General features: G+C 44.0%; 1 protein-coding gene across 2 annotated transcripts in view; it reads right to left on the reverse strand.

The window, feature by feature from the left end:
• WIPF3 (WAS/WASL interacting protein family member 3) overlaps positions 1-22,770 on the reverse strand; it is an 83,548-nt gene extending 60,778 nt beyond the window's left edge. Inside the window, exons 1-2 of one of the 2 annotated variants that reach the window (XM_055420946.2) lie at positions 22,519-22,766; positions 411-569 (exon numbers count right to left, since the gene is read on the reverse strand). In XM_055420946.2, the coding sequence (XP_055276921.2) occupies positions 411-512 (102 nt within the window). In that variant the 5' untranslated portion in view covers positions 513-569; positions 22,519-22,766. Of the gene's footprint in view, positions 1-410; positions 570-22,518 lie in introns of both variants that reach the window. The other variant, XM_055420945.2, reaches the window with a different exon arrangement.
• Between the last annotated feature and the right edge of the window lie 1,349 nt (positions 22,771-24,119).

The following is a 24,119-nucleotide window of genomic DNA, read 5'->3' on the forward strand; positions in this document are numbered from 1 at the left end:
GTCCCAGAACCGGGAGACTGAGGCCCAAGCTACTGTTATCAACATCCAGACCACAACCTGGAACTAGATGTGCGCATGCCTCCTTGACTCATTGCAGCCTCTCAACTGAGGTTTCCCGGGAGATGGAAGAGTTGATTAGGGAGACTCGGGAAGCCTCTACTGAGTAGCATGAATTAAAAATCATGTAGACATCTGTAGAGGACGCCAGGAGAGAGGGTGGGGGCTGCCAAAGAACTGGGAGGGAAATACGTGGCCAGACTGGTTTGGAGTTAGACCCTGGCACCATAGAGCTAGCTACCTAAGATGCCACCTGCCCTAGAGGAACTGGGTGATGGCTAATTTTGAATATTTAAAACCTGCTCAAGCGTATTCCAGTAAAACAGACAGAAAAAAAATCAAACAGGTCTTACCGGGGGTGCTGATGGTGGGGGAGGGGCAGGAGCCCCCAGTGGTGGGGGAGGTGGAGGCAGAGGAGGAGGAGGTGGTGGTGGTGGTGGTGGTGGCACTGGCATATGTCACGGCGTGGGTGTCTCTTTCTTATGAATGGTCCCAAGAGAACGGTCTCTGCTCTGGAAAAGAGAAAAGGGAGAGTTTTAAACTTGGATGTCTTTATTCATGCACACGTCACACAGACATACAGATTTTATAGGTAGTTTGATTCACTTGCCATTCATTCATTCTTCTTTCAATAAATACAGAACACCTACTGTGAGGCAGGCATTGTGTCTACTGCTGGAGACTGAAAGAAATAGCCAGATTTTAGAGAGAATTAGGTAACAAAACTGATAAAAATTTAGCTATTTATGTCTCAATATAATAGAACATGTTAATACATAAATAGCAACACTTCATTCCATAACAACAATTTCAAGTAACAGATTCTACTTCTTTAAGCACTAAACATCTATCATTTTGCATGCAATTTAAAAATATTCTGCACATACTCCCATTTTCCTAAGCAGAGCAAATGGAATGAATTTCAACCTTTTCTGAATGTTGCAGGCTCAATGGTTACTCAGGTTGCCAGACTCCAGCCAGGCTTACATGGGCATTAGCTATTTTCCTGCTTCCTTCTCTGCTGTCACTCTTACTTTTCTGGCTGTTCTTCTGTTGTTGGTTCTATACAATCATCTGGGTGGGAGCCTGACACTTCTCCCCAAAAGCTTTATATCTGGTATTTGCTGCATGGAGGGCTTTGGGGGTATGATTCTGCAAATACTTAACTCTATGTATTGCAGAGTTAATATTGTAGGATGTCTGATCTCTAGATGAATATGGCATTGCTCTGTAGAATGTGTTTGCATGCATATGTCTGTGAATGTTTTAAAATCTAGAAACAGAAATAAACCTCAGATGTAAGCAAGGGTAATTTTGTTTTTCTGTCCTTTGAGTCACTGGAAGACTGGAACAAGGCCTGTGCCTCTGTTTCCTCAATGCAAAATCCCAATTCATTTATAGTATTCTAGCTTTTATTTTTGATTTACCAACAGCCTTTACTATTTGCAACATGATCCTTATTAGTTATCTATTTTACATATATTGATAGTAGTGTGTATATGTCAACCCCAACCTGCCTATTTGTCCCTTCTCCCTTACCCCCCTCCCATAACCATAAGTTTAGAGCTGATTTTCATTATTCACGGTGTAGTCGCCATGAAGACTGAGTTAGCAAATACCTGAACCACCGCTCCTAGAAAAGATATAGGATTAGGCTTATGAGAGCCTCTGGTCACAAGATTTTTGTCAGTTGATAAACATATAACTTTGCTTGATATATTTGTGTTTCTCATTAAAGATACCTTATTTCACATAGACTGTTTTGTAACTCTTGCCTGTGTGTGTTTGTGTGTGTTCAGTTGCTCAGTCATGTCTGACTCTTTGCAGCCATGGACTGTAGCCTGTCAGGCTCCTCTGCCCATGGAATTTCCCAGGCAAGAATACTGGAATGGGTTGCCATTTCCTCCTCCAGGGGATCTTCCCAACCCAGGGATCAAACTCATGCCCCATGTGTCTGCTGTATTGGCAGGCAGATTATTTTTCACTACCACCACCTGGGAAGCTCTTTATATTTTTCTCCACAAGGCACATCATAGCCTTCCTGCATTCAGGAGCACTAAGCATCATTTCACTACACTTGGGATGCCACTGAAACGAAATCACCAACAATAAGCACAACATTTTGAAAAACATGCTGATAAGTAGAATGTGAACAGGACACTTGTTTACAGGGTGAAAGTTGTAACCAGAAGGCAGAGTGCTGCCTTGTTCAACTTCAGCTGGGAACCTGGGTATGATAAAGCAGGAAGGATGAGCTTACAGAATAGGTAATTAGCAAACTGTGGAATCCATGAATAATGAGGACTGACCCCTTTTTGGTGTAACTTTTTGAATCCCCTATTCGTACTCAGGACTGCGTTAGGTACTTAGGTCCTGCTGTTTTATTTAATCCTTTCAACGATTCTGTGGTAGACATTGACATTTCCATAAAGAACCAAATTTTGTCTCAGAGAGGTCATGTAGTTTCTACTAAGTTTCAGAAAGAGTATCAGAGCTTCATAAAAGCCCTGTCCTTTCTGATTCAAAACTGCATTTGTTTTATTAACTTGGTATAATTCAGATCATATTAATTCTCTGCTTTCATCTTGCAAAGATCTTGAAGTATTTCTGAGACCCTCGGGTGAAACAGACCTTCTACAGGAAAGTATACCTCTTCCATGTGCTCCCCCACTAAACTTTGCATCCTTTACTTTCCATCTAGGTTTATCCTTAGAAATCTGAGTGACCAGGTGTCACTGGGCTTCTGTCTCACTGAAATCAAAGGAATGATTTTTCAACTCTAACATAAAAGCATATTTTTACATTTAGCACTTGATGGTGGTGAAGGCTTTCTCTTGACAGATATAATAATTAAGCAGTTATCTAGAGAATAATTTGTTAAAATCTGACAGTTAAGAATGCAGAGCTCCAGGAAGTCACAGGCTGCACCATGAGCTCTTTGATGCTTTGTGCTCTCCCAATACATTAAAAAATGTCATTTTGCTCTGTAGTGTATTACAAGTGATTAGGATAAAAAAAAAGCCAGATTCTCAAAGGCTTTCATATTTGCTCTCAACTCATGAAATTATCCCGAAAAACAGCATCAAGATGTAGGTAAGATAGTCAAACACCATTAGAGGAGAGGGTGGCAAATGGAACAGAGCTAGCGCTGTTAACACATGAGACTCTGACTGTGGGGGACAGTGCTAATCTTACAATCAGACCTGGGTTCTACTTCTGCCACTGCTTTTTCCCAGTTGTGTGGCTTCAGTCAAGTTCCTGACTTGGCCAAAAAGTTCATTTGGTTTTTCCCATAGGATGTTATGAAAAACCCGAATGGACTTTTTGGCCAACCCCATACTTAACCTGCCTCACTTTATTTGTAAAATAGTTACCATGCTTAATTCTTAGTTTGTTATCATGATTAAAACAAAGAACATAATACAGGTCCTGACAGAAAGCAGACACTTAACTGAAGCTGCATTTACCTTATCACACCGCCCCCTTCACTGCCACAAATAATTATAATAAAAGGTGGAGGAGAATAAAAGCCCCAAGAGAGGTGTGACTTGCTAAGGAATGTTATCATCAATTCAAACACAAAAGAAGGGGGACAATAAATAAACACTTAGTAGAAACTACTGCATTTTTCAACAGGTAGAAAGGTGGCAGTAAGAGTCGGTTCCTGTTGAAGAAGCACATCAGCAGAGATAACAGAACTACAAGAATGCAAGCAGCAGGGAGACTTTACATGTTTGGAAGAGAATAAGACTTGGCTGGACCACAGAGGGGCTTCAAGACACCATTCTGCAAGTGTCTCCTTCCTTGGGTCGAGGTGGGATATCTGGCTTGTGGCCATCCACCATCTTTTGAACACTTTCTAAGCCTAAGGAATTTCTTCTACTATGAGTCCTGCCTCCCTCAGCCGGAAGCCCCAAATTCCTGTTCCTAGCACTGCTTGCAGGCAGAGAACTGACCATTGTGACCATGGACTCAGAGCTGAGGAAACAGTGGAAGGTAAGGGGTGGAGAAGCCGGGCCAACAGGAGAGAAGACCTGGGCCTGAAGCAGGAGTGCTCCTTCAACTATGCCTGATTGATACACAATGGTTATGCAAGTCCAGTATTGACCAGATCTTCCCATTTCCCCCCGCAAAGTCCCCATATCCAGATTTTCATGTGAAACCCAATTTTGAAGTATAGCCAAATAAAAGCATTTTTGAAAACCAGTGGGTCAACAGAACATGTCTGCAGATCATCCAAGGACCCACAAGATGCCAGAAGCCAACTGCTTTACAGGGAGCCGGTGAGGGGTGGGGCTGGGGCAGAAGAATTGATGCTTCCTTAGTACAGGTGATGAACTTTCTCATCTCCCCCTTCCCCTCTCTCCCTTTCATTTCCTACTTGATCAATCTGTTCTCATTCAGAGAGAGAGATGGACTGAAATTGCCTATGTTTTTAAATTAAAAAGTTAAATATGTATGTATACCAGCTGAGCTTTTTGAGTTATTTCAGAGAGAAATAACTCATGGTCGACAATTTTACACACTAGTTGCTCTTGTCATAATCACTTTTCTCCCCGAGAATAGTTTGTCAGATCACAGCTGTTCATAAATAGAAAATGTGCCTATTTTTTAGCATATAAGCAAGGATTACTGCTGTCTTTTGCTGGTTCTAAAAATATATTTGAATAGGAATCTGAAAATAAGGTTCTCTGGGCACTCATAACTTTTTATGTTTCGACACTGTCCACCTGAATCCCTTGTTTCTTCGGTTATGAAGTCGGGAAAAGAGAAGATTTCTTACCTCTGAACTAATGCAGGCGGGTAAACCCTGTGAGGCCATTCATTTCTCACATCAAGGTTTGTTTCAGCAGGGTCCTGACACTCTATCAATCAGTCATTTATTTATCAAAGGTGCTTCGCAGCCAGGAAATCACAACCCAAGAGTTCATGAGCATATAAGGCACACACAAAGAGGTTCTCTAAAAATATGTGGTAAAACTGCCAAAGCTGTAAGTAAAATAATAAAGAACTTTAAAAAAATCTTTTCTCCAGGGAATGGTGAAAATGATTTACAAGTGGTCGCTTTCTGTTGTCACTTTCTCATTGTTTCAGAGCAAATTCTCTGGGCAGAGTCCTCTCCTGGGACTTCCCACCTGGAAGCTCTCATGCCCCACCCTCCACCTTGCTCAGTGAAGACTGCCCACTTATTGGGCAAGTGGAAATTGGTGCTCTCACCCTCAACAGTACAAAATTCTTAGAATATTTAGCCTTTTGGGGGTAGCAGGGCATGTTGATCTGAGTAGGAAAGGAAGCAGGGGATAGGGCAGGGGGAAATAAAAAGCGCAGGATAAAATAAATTCTTGAACATTGGTGTTTTAGAGTATAGTAAGGTAAGTTAGTCCTGACACAGCCCTTGCTATGTGCCAGGCCCTATCCTTAGCACTTTTCATATATAAACATGTTTAAGCCCCACAGTATCCTCATCAGATCGATACTACTATTACTAATATCTTTCAGATGAGGAAACTGAGGCCCAGAGAGGCTAAGAAACCTGCTTAAAGTAACAGAGTGAAAACTAGAAGAGCTGGCATTCAAATCTGAGGTCTCAGGCTCCAGAGCCCATGCTCCTAAGCATCATGTTAACTTAAATCATTTGTAAACCTATGACTTTTATAGTTTTTACCATGTCCACACACTACCTGACCTAACTTTCAGTTAAATTGTTTACTTTGCAAAAGAAACTTTAAATTATGGCTCTAAATGGAATTCAATATCACTTGCCATCAATAGATAGTGATAATAAAAATCAACTTAATGATTACTGAAATAAAATGTTCACCTATGTACCATCTAAACTCATTTCAGGCTTCCTTAGTGATACCTAAACCTTGATCTTTTGGGGAACAGTGGTCTGGGGCAGTGTTTTTCCAACTGTGAAGTGAAGTGAAGTGAAGCCGCTCAGTCATGTCCGACTCTTTGTGACACCATGGATTGTAGCCCATCAGGCTCCTCGGTCTATGGAATTTTCCAGGCATGAATACTGGAGTGGGTTGCCGTTTTCTTCTCCAGGGGATCTTCCTGACCCAGGGATCGAACCCGGGTCTCCCACATTGTAGGCAAACACTTTACCATCTGAGCTACCAGGGATGGAGGATAAATTGCCCAAGGGGTCCTGTTAAAATGTAGACTCTGATTAAGTAGGTCTAGGGTGGGGCCTGAAATTCTGCATTTCTAACAAATTCCCAGGTGGGGCCTAAACTGCTGGTCTGGGAACCACACCTTAAGTAGCTCTAGAATGTTGTAAGAATATATAGTCTCCACCTCAGACCTACTGAATCGGAATTTTCGAGTCTCTTGCCAACAAGAGATGTTATGCTCACTGAAGTCTGAATAGCCCTGTTCTTTAACAACCAAGATGATGAAACTCCCTGCTCCACATAGATGGAAGTTGTGTCCTCTACTAAGAAGGCTCTTTCTTCTGTAGGCCCCGTTCATTTCAGCAGGCTGGATCCCTGAAAATGGCACTGTACTCAGGACTGGAATTGACACACAAAGGAAAGAGAAATGGAGCTGAGCGCCATTCACCTTTCACACAAGTGATATGAAGGGCTTCCCACCTGAGATACACACAGGCCAAAACAGCTCCTGAAACTGAATCTGTTCAGGTCTGACGGGATACGACAGTTAATTATCTGCTGAAATGCTTCCCAGGTGGCACTAGTGGTAGAAGAACCTGCCTGCCGATGCAGGAGATGTAAGAGACTTTGGTTCGATACCTGGGTTGGGAAGATCCCCCGGAGGAGGGCATGACAACCCATTCCAGTATTGCCTGGAGAATCCCATGGACAGAGGAGCCTGGTGGGCTACAGACCATAGGGTTGCAAAGAGTCAGACACAACTGAAGTAACTTAGCAGGCACATACATGAAATGCTTCAAGGGTGAATGCATATTGTCCATGAGTGTTGTAAAACCAAGATAAACTTTAACCACAACCTAATATGAAAGCTACTAAGTCATACCTACAATGAGCTCAGAAATTGGTTTCCTTTTATAAGACTCTTACTGAATCACAAATTTGTTCCCAAATCACTGAATTCATTGTAATAATTGAACAGCATTAGGTGAAAGGATATAAATAAAGGTATTGGTAATATTTATCATTGATTCAGGCATTTAAATTATCACTAAATGCCACAAAAATCATTGTCTGTGTGGTTCCCAAGAGTGAAAGGAGAATATATTGATTTCATGTTTTCTATTTTTTGCTGCCTTGAATTACCTAAAAGAAGAACGAAGCTAATTAAAAATACATGATATTAATCACACATTTATAAGCAAGCCTCATTTTATATAACAGCTATGCTTCTGATAAATGGCATCTCTAATTTTGGAAAAATCGAGCTATGATTTAAGGATACAAAAGGAGTTTATTACTCAGTGGAAATCCATAATCAATGTTATAATGAGTCATTTTATAAAATAAATTACTGCCTCTCTAATTTATTATATCATCCCTGGAAAAGACCTTGATGCTGGGAAAGATTGAAGACAAAAGGAGAATGGGAAGGCAGAGGATGAGATGTCTAGATAGCGTCACCAACTCAATGGACGAGAATTTGAGCAAATTCCAAGAGATAGTGAAGGACAGAGGAACCCAGCTTGTTGCAGTCCCCCGGGTGGCAAAACGTCAGACATGACTGAGCTACTGAGCAACAGCAAACAACAGATTTTATAAGGAGGATGTTTTTCACTTTCTAAGGCTGAGGTGGTCACTTTTCCCCGGGACTGTGAATACTCTTAAAATGCTGTTTTGAGAATCACTGAGGAAATAATGTACTGACTAGCGGGGGGCACAGGGAACAAGTCTACAAGACACATCGTTTCTGATCCAGTTTTACTTCTGAGACTTCAGATGAGTTATTTTCATAGTAGGAATAACGGCTGCAGCTTGGGCCAGATCAGGATGCCTGCTTCAAGTTCTGGTGCCTCTAGTTCCCTGTCCAGCTTGAAGTTCTGCTAGAACCTCAAACAACCTGCAGCCAGAAGGCATCATCAGCTCTGTCACCAGGCACATTCTATCCCACGGCAGGGAGCACACTTCACTGACACCCAAGCCTGATACACTGACTGGAAGTCTCACCTCTCAGACTACACAGCATCACTCCCTGAGTCCTTTCCTAAAGGCTCTTCGCTATGGAGTCAAGTTCTCCATCTCATCCTCCAATCAATTCTACAAATCCTACCCTTTAACCCCACTGCATTTGTGACACTTTGTTACATATCTTTTCTTTATATCTCTGTGTGTTTGTCCATGCTATGCAGGTTGGATGTGATGGCCTTCGCCACCTGGAAAATTCCCACCAATCCTTTAAAACATGCTAAGGTGCTAACTTCTCTGCACAGATTTTCTTCTCCCTTTGCCAGAGCTAACTGCTCCAATAGTACTTTGTTCGCAATTTTATTAGGCACTAGGGACTCTGGCAATTTCCTTTCACATGTCAATGTGTCTCCCTTCACTGGACCATGGGCTCCTTGAAGGTTCAAAATAGGAACTATGTCTTAGGTATCTTGGTATTGCCAAGGCCGAAGGTAATGCTGAATACCATCGCTTTGGTGTTGCTATGGGAAGGAAATAGAAAACATACATATCCGGGGTCATGCCAACTACTCAAGCAAAAGATGGAGACATGGATTGGCAGCAGCACATTTACTGTGTCTACAGATGAAATAATTATCTTGACACTTTAAAAAAAATATTACCAACTAAAATAGGAAGGGAAGAAAAGGGCAGGAGAAATTTCTGTCTGACTGTTATTGGAGTGGGTAGCCTTTCCCTTCTCCAGGAGATCTTCCCAACTCAGGAATCGAACCTAGGTCTCCTGCATTGTGGGTGGATTCTTTACCAGCTGAGCCACAAGGGAAGCTCAGGCCTTATTATGGTACGGGAATAAAATATCTTCTGGATGTGGGATTCTCAAAGCTTACAGTGCTCACTGGAAAAGCTTCACCTGGCATGTTAGAAATGCTGTCATCAGAGAAGAATAGTTTGACAGTTGGGAGAACAGGTCTCTAGTTCTGGTTTTAATGGTCATCTATTTCTCCATCTATAAAAATGTAAAGCATGTTCCTTCTTCTCTGATTTGCGTAAGTGTAAGGACCAAATAAGTACTTTGAGATAAGCATTGAACAAATAAAAAATAGTCTATAGTCCTCTCTAAAAAGCAATGTTCTTTCAAATGTAATTTTAAAATTAATGATATGGCTTCTTGGCAAAGGAGACACTTTGCCTACAGGGCAGCAGAGATGAGACTTTAGTCTTTTAAATTAGAAAACACTTTTCAAAACAACACTGAGTTCAAGGAGGTCTTCTGGATTTCAGATCGTAAACTGAAAACATCTCTGTTCCTTCCTTTTCTTGGAAACTGTTTCAAAATAGGAAGGAAGGGGAATCTCAGAAATATAATCTCGATTGTGGGGAGGAAAAACTAGATTTCTGTCACCCTGAATTTCAGTAAATGGGACAGAGCTGCCTGATGCCCAGGACAACCAAATACAGAGTACAGTAAGGTGGTATAGCCTACAGTGGCCTGTGGCTGTGGGCCTCACAGTGTCATTCTCCAAAATAAGAAGCACCGACTCCTATGAGGAAGTTGATGAGGATGTCCCACCGACACTTGTTTAGAACAATGGAAAAGGGTGTGTAGGTGACCTTGGACCCTAGACACACCAGGGAACATGGCAGCAGGCAAAGAAAAGCCATTCCAGCAGGCGCACTGCTAGAAATGAGGGAGGGCGAGGGACAGCATAAATCACGAGCAGTCCAAAGCCTCTCTCTCTCTTTCTTCTGCTCTCTCCCTACCCTCACTCTCTGTCATAAGGAGCGCTTCTCTGACACAAAGAGAACTCTCCCTGGTCTAGAACCTGCCCTGGTCTTCTCCTTGCATAATTATCCCGCAAATAGTTGGTCTAGACTTCCCTGATGATTCGGATGGTAAAGAATCTGCTGCAGTACAGGAGACCCGGGTTCAATCCCTGGGCTGGTAAGATCCCCTGGCGAAGGGAATGGCAATCCACTCTAGTATTCCTGCCTAGAGAGTTCCATGGACAGAGGGGCCTGGCAGGCTGTAGTCCATGGGGTCTCAAAGAGTCGGACTGAGTGACTAACACAAACACAAAAAGCATACAATTTATTCTAAGATGAATACTAAAACAAGGAACCAATAAAGAGAACCAGCGCAAGATCTACACAAAAAAACTAGAAAGAAAAAGCAGGGAAAGGAACAGAACAAGGATAGAAGATCGATGAAAAACATAAGAAAATACACTGCTATGAACAGATAGAAACAGTGACAAGGCATAAAACAATTAACTGAAAGAATTTTATGAGACTAGCTGTGAGAAAGACTCAATTTATACTGTATATTGTTTTTACATTTTTATACTTTTTGAAGGATGTATCTTGGGCATTGCTTCCCAGGTGGCACAATGGTGAAGAATCCACCTGCCAATGCAGGAGACACAGGTTTGATTCCTGGGTCAGAAAGATCCCCTGGAGGAGGGCATGGCAACCCACTCCAGTATCCCTATTTGGAAAATTCCATGGACAGAGAAGTCTGTCAGGCTACAGTCCATCAGGTTGCAAAAGAGTGAGACATGGCTGAGCACATATATGCACACATTTTGGGCATTACTACCCACTGCAAAAACTAATTTAAAAAAGAAAGTTTTGGATTGCTTTCTTTACTTGGGACAATTGTGGAAAAGTATTTTTTTTTTAATGTTTTGTATTATCTTAGGAGACGCCTCTATATCTAAAAGGTAAATACAAATGAATAAATGAATAAAGAAAAACATAAATTTGTCTTGACCATCTGGTCTAAGTAAGGTAGCTCCACAAAGAACAGTACTGCGAGCTGACTGTGGGCTTTGCTGGCCAGGTCCTGCATGCAGACCTCCATGAAAGCTGTAACCACTCCTAGAGACAGTCACTAATGTCAAAGTGACTAACCAAGTAAGTAGGCTCAGAAGACAATCAAGAATAGGGCAAAATAATTTTCCTCAATCTAATCCATAAACCCTAAGGTTTAATTCTTCTGTAAATACATGGTTATTATACAATGAGGAACAGTTCTAAAACATGATTGCCCATTAGGCATGAATTATTTGTGAGTTGGTTCCATTTGTAACTAGTCATTCGTGTAACTAGTCATTCATTAAATGGGAATAAACAAGAGAGCACCATAATTGGGAGGGGGGCACAGGTCTAAAAAGACAGTAGGTGGCTTTCTTTCTCCAGTCCCCAAATAATACACTCCTAGATCTTACGGACAGGTATCCAGACCCATCATTCTTCAGCATTCATAATTTAAGGCATTTGTAATTTACATAGAAAACATCAAAATGACTACAGGTCAACCACCATTACTTAAAACTCACTGACGATCCATGACCACCAGGAATGTACAACATCAGGCATAAACCCAGATCTGATTTAGTCTTCTTTCTTCTATGAGTCTGCAGGTGAATTTCTATAAAACTTAGGACATACACATTTGGGTGAAAACCAGAAAAAAAGTCACGCGCAAGCTGTTAAAATGTAGGAAAAAATGTTCACTTGCTCGTCCCTTTTTAGGCAGTTATCTCACATGTTTGTGAAGCTTCTTTATTCTTCCTCTGAAATACTGAGGAGCAACATGATGAACAAAAATGTTTCATTCAAAAGTTTAGAAGAATATTAAAACAAAAAACAGCTCTAAGTAATACAGCAGACTTAAAAACTACTTCTGCATCATTAAAAGGAAATACAACTACATCTCTGGTCCGTTTTCTTGGTTCTACCATATGAGAAGAAATAAACGTCTCCTCTTCTACTGCTGCTGCTGCTGCTAGGGTCATATTTATGTCAGACACAAAGCAAAGGGGCCAGAGTCTTTTGTTGTTGTTTTTAACTGTGTTTATTCACCGGGCAGATATGGTTGATGATTTCACACTTATGTACCTGGCTGGGAGAAGCTCTTTGTTAAACAATTCATTAAAAAAACAATAGCTCACATGTACAAAGCAGATTTCCTGTGTTAACAATTCTGATTGTTATTTACATAATTATCTTTCATCCCCCCCAAGTAACTCTGTATGACAGGTACTAATCCCCATTTCACAGATAAGGAAACAAAAGCTGAAAGATGAAAAGTCATAGCCCAAGATCAAACAGTTGGAACCTGACAAAGCCACATTCAACCCAAGTGAACTGCCCCTAAGCATGTGCACTCCCCACTACTTCACCCAGCTTCTGACAAGCATCTCGTCCTTTGCACAGTCAATGCAGAAAGTATTTACTGAGCTTCTTCCATATGTTAGGCACCATGATAGCCACTGAGTGAAACTATAAACATAAATATCAGGTAACTGATGAATACTTGACAAAAAAAAATGAATCTATAGATACATGGCTCCTATCCAGGAATGATAGCTCATAATACTTGCAGCTGCTGTTTAGTTGCTAAGTCATGTGCAACTCTTTTATGATCCCATGGACTGTAGCCCACCAGGCTTCTTTGTCCATGGGATTGCCCAGGCAAGAATATTGGAGTGAGTTGCCATTTCCTTCCCCAGGGGATCTTCCCAACCCAGGGATCAAATCAGGTCTCCTACATTGGCAGGCAGATTCTTTACCACTGAGCCACCTGGGAAGCCCTATAATACTTACGTATTGAAAGCTACTATGGTCCAGGCACTTTGCTAGAAAGGCAGAAAAATAGGCGAAAAAAAGAGATAATAATAAAGTATATGGTATATAAAAGGCACAAAATAAATTCCAATATATCAGTAATCATAATAACTATAAACAGATTATTAGCTTCTCCTACTAAAGGACAAAGATATTCAAATTGATTTAAAATTTAACTGTATCTCCTTTATAAGGGACACAGCTAAAACGAAGTGATGTTTAAAACTTTGAAAATAAAACAATGAAAACAATACTCAAGTAGACACTAAAAACTGGTACAGAACCCTTATACTTTGCTGGTGAAAATGTAAAATGGAGCAGCCACTTTGGAAGTGTTTGTAAGTTCCTCACAACATTAAACAGAATTATCATAAGATCAGCAACTGCACTCCAACGTATCTCCAAGAGAAAAGAAAACATTTGCCTACACAAAAACTTATACATAAAAGCTTATAATAGCGTTGCTTAATATAGCCAAAGTGTAGAAACAGCCCAAACATCAATCAACTTATGAGTGGAAAAACAAAATGTAGTATGGCTGTGCTATTATTTAGCAATAAAAAGGAATGAAGTACTGATACATGCTATAGCATGGATCGGAGAAGGCGATGGCACCCCACTCCAGTGCTCTTGCCTGGAAAATCCCATGGACGGAGGAACCTGGTAAGCTGCAGTCCGTGGGGTCGCTAAGGGTCGGACACGACTGAGCGACTTCACTTTCACTTTTCACTTTCCACTTTCACACATTGGAGAAGGAAATGGCAACCCGCTCCAGCGTTCTTGCCTGGAGAATCCCAGGGACGGGGGAGCCTGGTGGGCTTCCATCTATGGGGTCACACAGAGTTGGACACGACTTAAGTGACTTAGCAGCAGCAGCAGCATAGCATGGATAAATGAAAAATACATTATGCTAAGAGGTCAATCATATACTGTATTATTCCATTCATATGAGATTTCAGAATGGCTAAATCCAAAAAAATAAAGAATAAATTAGTAGTTGTCAGGGCTGTGGAGAGGGGTACGGGAAGGGACATCTAATGGGTTTCTTTTGGGGATGATAAAAATTAATATCAGGCAAAACAGAATCCAGGGCAAAAACATATTAATAGAAATATAAAGTGTTCTGGAAATAAAGATGAAAAGATAATTAATTGCTTCCATGGCTTATGGACCATGAAAAGCATAAGAAACCTCTGAGGCAGGTCTTTGTTGATTGAAGGGAGTGGGGAGGGGATGAGCAAAGCTTTGCCACGTAGGCATGTAGCAAACAGTCCCAGCGAGCACGGTGCTCACAGAGCTAGGTTGTTCAGGAGTCTGAGGTTTATTTTCTTTTAACTTTTTAAAAAAGGAGACATGTTAGATGCAGCATGTTTTACACACAGCACCCGAGGGGCCATTGTGGAAAATGAATTATAGGGAGAAGAAGTAGCAAGTAGGTAGATCAATCTGGGGATTCACATGAGCAAGGATGGATATTTATTTGGAGTAACTGCAGTGGGATAGAGCCAAGGAGGATAAAAATTTGGATGTCTGGGATGGGTGGGTGGAGAAGGAAGATCCTAGGATAACCCCACGGCTCCTTGCCAAGACAATCCAGTATTAATTAAGGAAGGCAGGAACAAATGTGTGGGTGTTGGGGGTGGTGCATAGGTGGGGAGAAATGAGTTTAATTTGAAGCATATGAGGTCCTTTTGGCAAATGGAAATTTGGATCTGAAATTTAGAAAAGAAGCAAGGCTGATAACAGAGGTTTAGGAATCTACATGCAGCTGGGTGTGTTTCATTCTCTAATGTTAACTGCACGAAAAACTAAAAAAGTGTCACATTTTAAATTACTGAGTCACCTTTTGTAGTTTCTAATTAAGTCAAGGACATAATTAGACAGGCTAATAATGGAAGTTATGTCAAGCGGTTGATAATTCTAGTTGCCTACTCAATATCCATTTCCTCTTCTTCCTTAGAGCAACTGCCCTAGCTGGAGGGGGTGGGGGTAGCAGTTGCAGTTTACCTAGCTAAAACTATTTGATTTTTCAGATTTTACATTTTAGAGCAGCACTGGGACACCATTCTGGCCAATGAGATGTAGCCAGAAGTAGCTGGGGAGGCCATCACTTTCTATATAAAAAGGCAAAGCCTCCCTAATAGAAGGGCCCTCACTCTTTAGGTATTTATACCTTTCCTTTCTCCTTGCCGGAGCTTCCCTGGTGGCTCCGATGGTTAAGAATCTGCCTATAATATAGGAAACCCAGGTTCAATCCCTGGGTTGCAACGTTCCCCTGGAGAAGGAAATGGTCACCCAGTACAGTATTCATGCCTGGAGAGTTCCATGGACAGAGGAATCTGGTGGGCTAGAGTCCATGGGCCACAAAGAGTTGGACACGACTGAGCGACTAACACACACTTTCTTCTTGCCTAAAGATGTAAGCCTAGAGATATGGCAGCCATATTGTGACCATGAAGCAGCTAGATTTCAGATGATGTCCTACATGGTGAGGACAGTGAAGCAGGAAGATGGAAAGAGGCTGCTTCTCTGATAGCACAGTTTGAGCTCCATCTTCAGCCAAGACTGTAGCCATGAAATTAAAAGACGTTTGCTCCTTGGAAGAAAAGTTATAACCAACCTAGACAGCATATTAAAAAGCAGAGATGTTACTTTGCCAACCAAGGTCCATCTAGTCAAAGCTATGGTTTTCCCAGTAGTCATGCATGGATGTGAGAGTTGGACTATAAAGAAAGCTGAGCACCGAAGAACTGATGCTTTTGAACTGCAGTGTTGGAGAAGACTCTTGAGAGTCCCTTGGACTGCAAGGAGATCCAACCAGTCCATCCTAAAGAAAATCAGTCCTGCATATTCATTGGAAGGACTGATGCAGAAGCTGAAACTCCAATACTTTGGTCACCTGATGCAAAGAACTGACTCATTTGAAAAGACCCTGATGCTGGGAAAGATTGAAGACAGGAGAAGAAGGGGATGACAGAGGATGAGATGGTTGGATGGCATCACTGGCTCAATGGACATGAGTTTGCATAAACTCTGGGAGTTGGTGATGGACAGGGAGGCCTGGCGTGCTACAGTCCATGGGGTCGCAAAGAGTTGGATACGACTGAGCAACTGAACTGAACTGATCAGCCCTGGACTGCATTTCTTGGGAGTCTATTTCTACAAGACACACTTGTATCTGTTTAAGTCAGATTCTCATGTGTGCATTGCTTTTTGTTTTCTTTGTTTTGGCAGCTGAATGTAATCCTAACTGATAAAATCATATTTGGGCTAATATGTACATTACATATATATAAACACGAGACTAAAAAGACATGTCCATTATTTCAAGTGCTAAAAAAAAAGTTTAAAAGTCAAGTATCACTTATTCTTACTACCAAGAGGTACAAAGTGTCTTAAGGGGCCTAAAATAGTACAGAGCACTGGATATTTATTTTTCCAACAGTAGCTAAAGGGAGATTATGGGATTACCAGTATTAAGAAAATTCATGAACACATCTATTAAAGAGTATACATGTATGATGACACCTTTGGACTTTCTTTGGATAAAGTTAACTGATCTGGCTCATTTATATAGCTTCTATGAGAACCAATGTTCTTAACGATAGGACTGTTCACCTGACTCTCACAAGAACTATAATGTTTGGAAGAAAGAATCTTTCTACTCTCCCAGGAACTCAGTAAGCACAGCTAAGGAAACAGTATATCCCCCAACCACTGTACTCTGGCCCTTCACAGAAGAGCTTCTATAGGTTTGTGCTCTGGGAGTATGTCTCCAGAATTGCAGTCAGTAACGTTCTTCTGCTGCTAAGTCACATCAGTCGTGTCCGACTCTGTGCAACCCCATAGACGGCAGCCCACCAGGCTCCCCCATCCCTGGGATTCTCCAGGCAAGAACACTGGAGTGGGTTACCATTTCCTTCTCCAATGCATGAAAGTGAAAAGTGAAAGTGATGTCGCTCAGTCGTGTCTGACTCTTCGCGACCCCATGGACTGCAGCCCACCAGGCTCCTCTGTCCATGGGATTTTCCAGGCAAGAACACTGGAGTGGGGTGCCATTGCCTTCTCCACAATAACGTTCTAGGAAACACCTATTATTACCTTCCACCACAAAACTTCCATTGTCTTCATGGCAGGAACCATGTTGAAGACTTAGGTCTCTATGGCAACAGAGACTGCTTTGAGGACTCGCCAGGAGAAAGCCATCCCAAGTTCCAGGACCAGGAAAAGCTGTGTAACTGATCTCTTTTTATCTCATGGTCACTGTGGATCGGGTAACTATTTGTGTTTCCCTCTTTGTTTTGGCTACTGGGAAGCTCTGACAAATTTTTAATTCAATCTCCAGAAACTACACCAAACCTTAAACTCATCTCTAGAAATTACCTGCACCTTATAACATAATCTTGTTCACTAAACTACCTCTAATTTTATCTTTTTCAAAATAATTTTATTTATTTAGTTTTGGCTGTGCTGGGTCTTCCTTGTTGTGTAGGCTTTTCTCTAGTTGAGGTGCAAGGGCTTCTCATTGCAGTGGCTTCTCCATGAGCTCTAGGGCATGTGGGCTCAGTAGTTGTGGCACATGGAATTAGTTGCTCTATGGCATGTGGAATCTTCCTGGATCAGGGATCGAACCCATGTCTCCTGCATTCTCGGGTGGATTCTTTACCACTGAGCCACCAGGGAAGCCCCCTTCTAATTTTATGCTGCTTTTCATTTTGTGTGTTCTCTTTACCTCTGTTTCATTATCTATTAATCTTATGTTGTTAACTCCTCTAATGCTTTATGGAACGAAGAGCATTTCAGGCAAAATTTTTTAAAAACATCAGATGATAATGATAACAATAATAATAGCTAAGTTATTGAACGTTGCTATAAACCAAGCACTGTCTTAGGCTTAACTTAGGTTACTGCTGCTGCTGTTGCTGCTAAGTCACTTCAGTCGTGTCCGACTCTGTGTGACCCCATAGACGGAAGCCCACCAGGCTCCCCCTTCCTTGGGATTCTCCAGGCAAGAACACTGGAGTAGGTTGCCATTTCCTTCTCCAATGTGTGAAAGTGAAAAGTGAAAGTGAAGTCGCTCAGCCGTGTCCGACCCCTAGCGACCCCAGGGACTGCAGCCTACCAGGCTCCTCCATCCACAGGATTTTCTAGGCAAGAGTACTGGAGTGGCCTGCTATTGCCTTCTCCGTAACTTAGGTTATTTACCCTAAATAGGAGATAAATAGTATTATTACTAGGTCCACTTTACAGATGAAAAAACTGAGACACGGAAAGGTGAAGTAATTTGTCCAATGTCATACAACCAAGTGATGAACGCAAGATTCAAACCCAGATATTTTGAATTACAAAACTTACAAAAGAAGACATAATAATATTTAATTTCTAAAAGAAGCAGAGGCATTCTGATCTTATAGGCTGAGCTTAACATCCTTCAGCTTTAAAGGAGATGTCAATTGTACAATCAGGCCTGATGATCCATATTTACAGAGAGGAATGAGATGTTAACAGTCAAAAGGATGGTTAATCCAAATTGACTTTTGGTCTTTAAATATGAATATATCCATTCATTCACTCACTCATTCACTATTCATCACCTGCCACCAATGATGCAGGTGCTGGGAAGAGATGAAGTAGACATAGTTCCTGCCCTCCAGGAGTGCAGATGCAATAAGGGAGTCAGACAGGTGAAGGGCATCTCAGACTTATGAGTTGGCTGACAGAACCAGAGCAGGGCGCGGCATGATCATCCCCAGAGTGGTTTAGCTCGTGGCCCCTGTGTCCATCTGATAATGAGAGCTCAGTCGCTCAGTTGTGTCCAGCTCTTTGTGACCCCATAGATTGTAGCTCACCAGGCTCCTCTGTCCATGGGATTTTCCAGGCAAGAATACTGGAGTGGGTTTCCATTTCCTCCTTCAGGGGATCGTCCTGACTCAGGGATTGAACTGGTGTCTCCTACGTTTCCGTAATTTCCTGCATTGGCAGGTGGATTCTTTACCACCGGGAAGCCTAATAATGGGACTAGAAAGAATCAGCTCCCTTACAGGGCTGTTGGATTGATTTCATATGTAGAAAGCTCTTAGCCTAGCCAGGCACAAAAGCCTCCAGTACAAGGCAGCCTTTGGCTCTTAAGGCATAGTGGATGGCAGCCTGGGCATCTTGCTCTGACACACACCTGCACTCATTTGGACACAAGTTCTCACCAGCTCTCTACTGCCCCCTTCTAGCTACTCCCCAGCACCGAAAGGCTTACAGTTCATAGACAGGCCTGGCACTTCCTTTCTGCATGCTGCCATCTCACATTCAGTGTCCCGCTGAAGTACATCGCCCACACAGGATGAATATTCCTTCAAGATGCACTTGAAAATCTTTCACAGTGTCTGGCCCACATAATGCTCCCCTGGCATTTTTACCACATTTGCTCTGCATCACTTATCTCTTTGGCACTTCAGCAAGGCAGTTCACCACACGATTCCCCTACTGCAAAATGGATCGGGTTCCTGCTTGGGCAGGTCTAAGGAAAGATCCAACTAGAATTGCAAAGGGGAAGTTTCAAGTGCACTCTTGACTGAAGTCAGTGAGAAAACATATGTGCTGCACCTGCTCGGCATCAGCTGGGAATCGTCTGTCTCTTCGGTTTTGTGCTATGGCTAAATAAGAAGCAATTAATCACTTTCTCACCAACCCTAACTCATATTTAATAGTTCCCTCTCAAAGTCTGTTTTGTCATGCTCTCAGCAGAGTCAGTCAAACACTACGATTCCTTTCTAAATATTCCCACAGCCAGATGGCAGGAACACTAACTGTGACATGGCAAAACTCGCCTAAAGATAACTTCGTGATGCATAATCACGCTGGATGGCACTCGGCAAAGCAGATTCATCCAGATATCTCTTTAGCTGCCCGACTCAATCCAGCTTCTTCAAACCAAAACTTTGTCCAAAAGCAAGACACATTCAACACTGCATTGTGGTATTGGCTGGTAAGATGAACATGATTCTACTCCTCTGGGTTCTGCATTTCAGGCAGAAATATAAAATCACTAGAAGAACACATTTGAGGACACGTTTCTCAAGATCGTTCTCTAGATAAAATGTTCCTGTACCCTCAAGTTTCAAATATTTCCGCACCAAGTGTAAGTATGTTTATAACACCTTTGCTGGAAAACAAATTTCCGTCCTTCTGTTATTTTTGTGGGTTTTTTTTTTAATTTAAGCATTAATAAACATATACTTATAAATTCTAGACTGTAAGGAAGTTGACTGTTCTTCCCCAGTGAAAATCCTACATGTTTTTTTCTAGAGTGAATTATGTTTTGGTTTTCAGATCTTTTCTAGGTTGTATTGTTTATTCTTTGTGTGTATTTAATTGACTTCCAAAGTCACAACCTGTACTTTATGATTTCTGAACAATAAATCCTGAAAACAGTGTTGCCAGGCTAGCCCAACTGGCTTTCTCCTGTTCCTAAAACTGTACGTTCTTAGATACACACACACTTCCTCCATCCCGTCTGCTGCTGGCTAGCTTTAGTTGGTGACATGATCTCAAACTCACAATTATATGAAAACAACAACAACTCCTGGAAAGGAACCAAAAGGGGGCATGGCGGGAAGCCAGCCTTCGAGTCTCTGTCACGCTGATAGCTCTGCCTTGATTCAAGTGGCTGAAAATTGCCTCTCTGTGGTTGCATGTATAGAATTCGAGATCTGTGTACCCAGGTTCTCTACCCACCACTCCCCTGAGTAAGGTATTTAACCTCTGTGATCTTTTATTTTCTCCTCCATAAAAAAGGCACAATAACAATATTGCCCTTAAAGAACTGTGAGTCATATGAGGTCGTTCATGTTAAGGCCTTTGGTAAGGCACTCTGCAGTCTGTATTTCCCATTAGAGCTAAACGTTCTTTGCTCCCTGTCGCTTTTATTATTATCATTATTCATTAATTCCTCTGATTTAGTTGTTGTGGTTTTTAAATGTATCTCTAAAATGCATTAGCTGGAAAACTACACCAGTCTGTTTGCTACCACAGTGAGTAGATTTTTAGCATTAAATTCTTATTTATATTTTATCGAGGTAAAACATAAGTCAAGTGCGTAAGTCAAGAGCTTCCCTGGTGGCTCAGACGGTAAAGAATCTGCTTGCAAGGTAGGAGACCCAGGTTCATTCCCTGGCTTGGGAAGATCCCCTGAAGACGGGCATGGCAGCCCACTCCAGAATTCTTGGAGAATTCCACGGACAGAGGAGCCGGGTGGACTGCAGTCTATGGGGTCACAGAGTCCAACACGACTGAGTGACTTTCACTTTTCGTAAGTCAAGTGCATAAATCTCACAGAAATAATTTTACAAATATCTAAATGTGTGCCCCTGTGTTATCACTACTTAGGTCAAGGTGAGGAGCATTTCTAGCACCTCTGAAGCCTCCATCCCTTTCTGTCTAGGCCATTATCAGGCCCAAAGGCAGCCCCTCACCTATGCTTCATCCCCATGGATAGCTTTGCTAAAGTTAAAAAAAAAAAGTTTTTTTTCAGGGAAGGCTGGAGTCCCTGAGATAATGACTATTGCTGACCAAAAGAAAAATACGACCAATCTTCCCTCTAAAGAGATAAAAGATTCTGGAAAGGAGGAGAGAGGCACAAACTTTCTAAATCATGCAAAACAAAACCCTCGTTTTGCAGCTAGTGACCCCAAAGCTCGGAGAGACGAAGAGAAAGCCCATCTTCCTGCTACAGAGTAGCTTTTTTTCCAAACAGAGCGCATTACAAAGCACTCCGAGCTTCGGGGATGGGGATGCTATCCGCGCGTCCCAAAGCGTCAGGACGGCTCCCCCAGCCTCTCCCTACAGAACTTCTTTCCAGGGGGCAGAGCGCACTGGGGCCCCACGCGGCCCCCGCTCCCGTCGCAGGCACACCCACGCGGCTGGCAAGCTATGCTCAGAAGGCTCTGTTCCTGAGAGCCTGTGCCCGCTGCCCACGGGGACAGGGCTGGGTTCCCCGTGCGCCACCCCCTACCCAGAGACCCGGAGTGGCCTCTTCTCCAGCCCTACTCCCCCATCCCCGCTCCTTCTCGCCTCCTATGTGTATTGAGGGACGGTGCAATAGGCTGCCACCTTCTCCCTGGTTCCTCCAAAGGAGATTATAAAACCCATGTGTGGACAAACCTAAATCGCTGGAGAGCGCACACTACTGACTTCGGGGGCTTGGAGATGAGCACTGGGAAGGGAGTCCGGAGACTAAGGGAGTCACCACGAGCTGAGTGACCTCGCGCGAGTCACGTCCCATCTCCGAGCCTGGCTTCCTTATCCAGGGCTTCTGTCAGTACACCCCCGAGCCACCTTCAGTCCGGCAGTCTCCTAGTTGCTCTTTACTCCTCGCGGCTCATCCCGCGATAGCCCCATCAGCGAGACCCCAGCCTTTTGTTCAGTGTGCGGAGAAGGGAGGAAGGGAGAGCCTGGACCAGGCCGGGGCGGCCTTGGCGCCTGGAGCCGCTCCCTGGAGAGTCGGGTCTGGGGAAGACGACCTCCTTCCCTCCGCGGTCCCGTTACCGCCGGGCCCGGGAGTCACCGCGCGGCGGGCAGCGAGCGAGGGGCTCCCGGGCAGCGCCGCGCCGCGGGCGGGGAGCCCCGGACACGAGCATGCGCGCAGCACCCCTGGCCCCGCCGGGGGTTCACTCCGCCCCGGGACGGGCCCGGGCGCCCGCCGCGCCAGCTGACCCCCTCTCCCTCCGGCGCCGACCCGGGCACGCCGCGGAGCCGCTACCTGCCGCCAGCCGCGCGGAGGACAGGACAGGACTCGTCTCCGGCCGGCTTCCCCGCCGCCGCCGCCACCGCCGCCTCTAGGCTGCGGGCTCCGTCCCGCAGCACCGGTGCTTCAGGCGGCGCCGCTGCGGCCGCGCTGCGCCGGGCGCTGAGCTCGGGGCGCGTCGCTCCCTCCCGGCCGCCAGCTCTGGGGCTGCCGGGACGCGGAGGCGGGGCCGCCGCCCCCACCTGCTCCGCCGGCTCCGGTCCTGAAGTCGCCGCCGCCCAGCGCGCAGGGACGCGGCCCTGGCAGGCGGGGTCGCTCTGGAACCTGGGAGGCGGGTCCCAGCCACCTGGCGCGCCTCTCCCAGAAGGAGTTCCAAGTCTAAGCTGGGGAGAGAGTGGGCCCCAAGGCTGAAGTTCCCCAGATACTAGCCCAGTACCGCCAGACTGCGGACATTTCACTCCTTTATCAGCTTATTCCAAAATATTTTGAACCCCTCCTGTGGTCCAGGCGGCGTCATAAGCAGTGGGGACAAAAGAGAGAACAAGATCATCTTGTTCCCGGAGTTCACGGTCTAGAAAGGGAAACAACTAATGGACAGATACACTGCAGAACCGAGAGGGAGTGGTCTCAGAGGGGTCCCTGATCCAGACTTGGGGAGGTCAGGGGAAGTCTCCTCGAGATGCCGATGGCTAGGAGAACTGAAGGATGAGCATGAAGTGGCCGGTTGGAGTGACCTGGGGAGGTAGATTGTCTCAAGACTGTGTTTGCAAACTGAAATGTTTGAGGAGCCGAAAGAACTTGGGATGACAAGTAAAACCCTTGTCACACTTGACTTCAGGCCCCTGGGAAGACGCAGAAAGTTTGTGTCTGAGGCGGGATGCTTGATTGGTTTGTGAGCACTTAAAGTCTCCCACGTCGTGTGCTTTTCTGCTAGTGGAGGAACTAAGACTCATGGCCCATTCACTGCGCTGCCTCTGAACATCTATGAACCAGGCACTCTGCCGGGGCCTTGGGATGTGCTGCTGAAGGAGGCAGAAAGGAGCTACTCGTCTGGAGTGGAGGAGAGATCGGTACTCAGCGCTGTGTCAACACTTGGATCAGGTGCATGGGAACACAGGTGAGACCGCAGTTAATGCTGGGAGGGAGGAGGAGCTCACACAGGGATGGCAGCTTGTCCACAGGTTCAGATTCATAGCAGCTGCTGTCAAAGTATGTTCCCCAAGCAGTCCTTAACTGGTTTCTTAATTACTAGTGTTTACAGGCTGACAATGTGTAGGCTTATACTTAGAGCTGCTGCTGCTGCTGCTGCTAAGTCACTTCAGTCGTGTCCGACTCTGTGCGACCCCATAGACGGCAGCCCACCAGGCTCCGCCGTCCCTGGGATTCTCCAGGCAAGAACACTGGAGTGGGTTGCCATTTCCTTCTTCAATGCATGAAAGTGAAAAGTGAAAGTGAAGTCGCTCAGTCATGTCCGACTCTCAGCGACCCCATGGACTGCAGCCTACCAGGCTCCTCCATCCATGGGATTTTCCAGGCAAGAGTACTGGAGTGGGGTGCCATCGCCTTCTGCAGATAGTAGCTAGTCAAATGCAAAAGCTGTTATCTTAAAAGATAGG

This window comes from Moschus berezovskii, chromosome 3, assembly GCF_049115385.1.
Source record: "Moschus berezovskii isolate FMDL1 chromosome 3, NW_MosBer_1.0, whole genome shotgun sequence".
NCBI lineage: Eukaryota > Metazoa > Chordata > Mammalia > Artiodactyla > Moschidae > Moschus > Moschus berezovskii.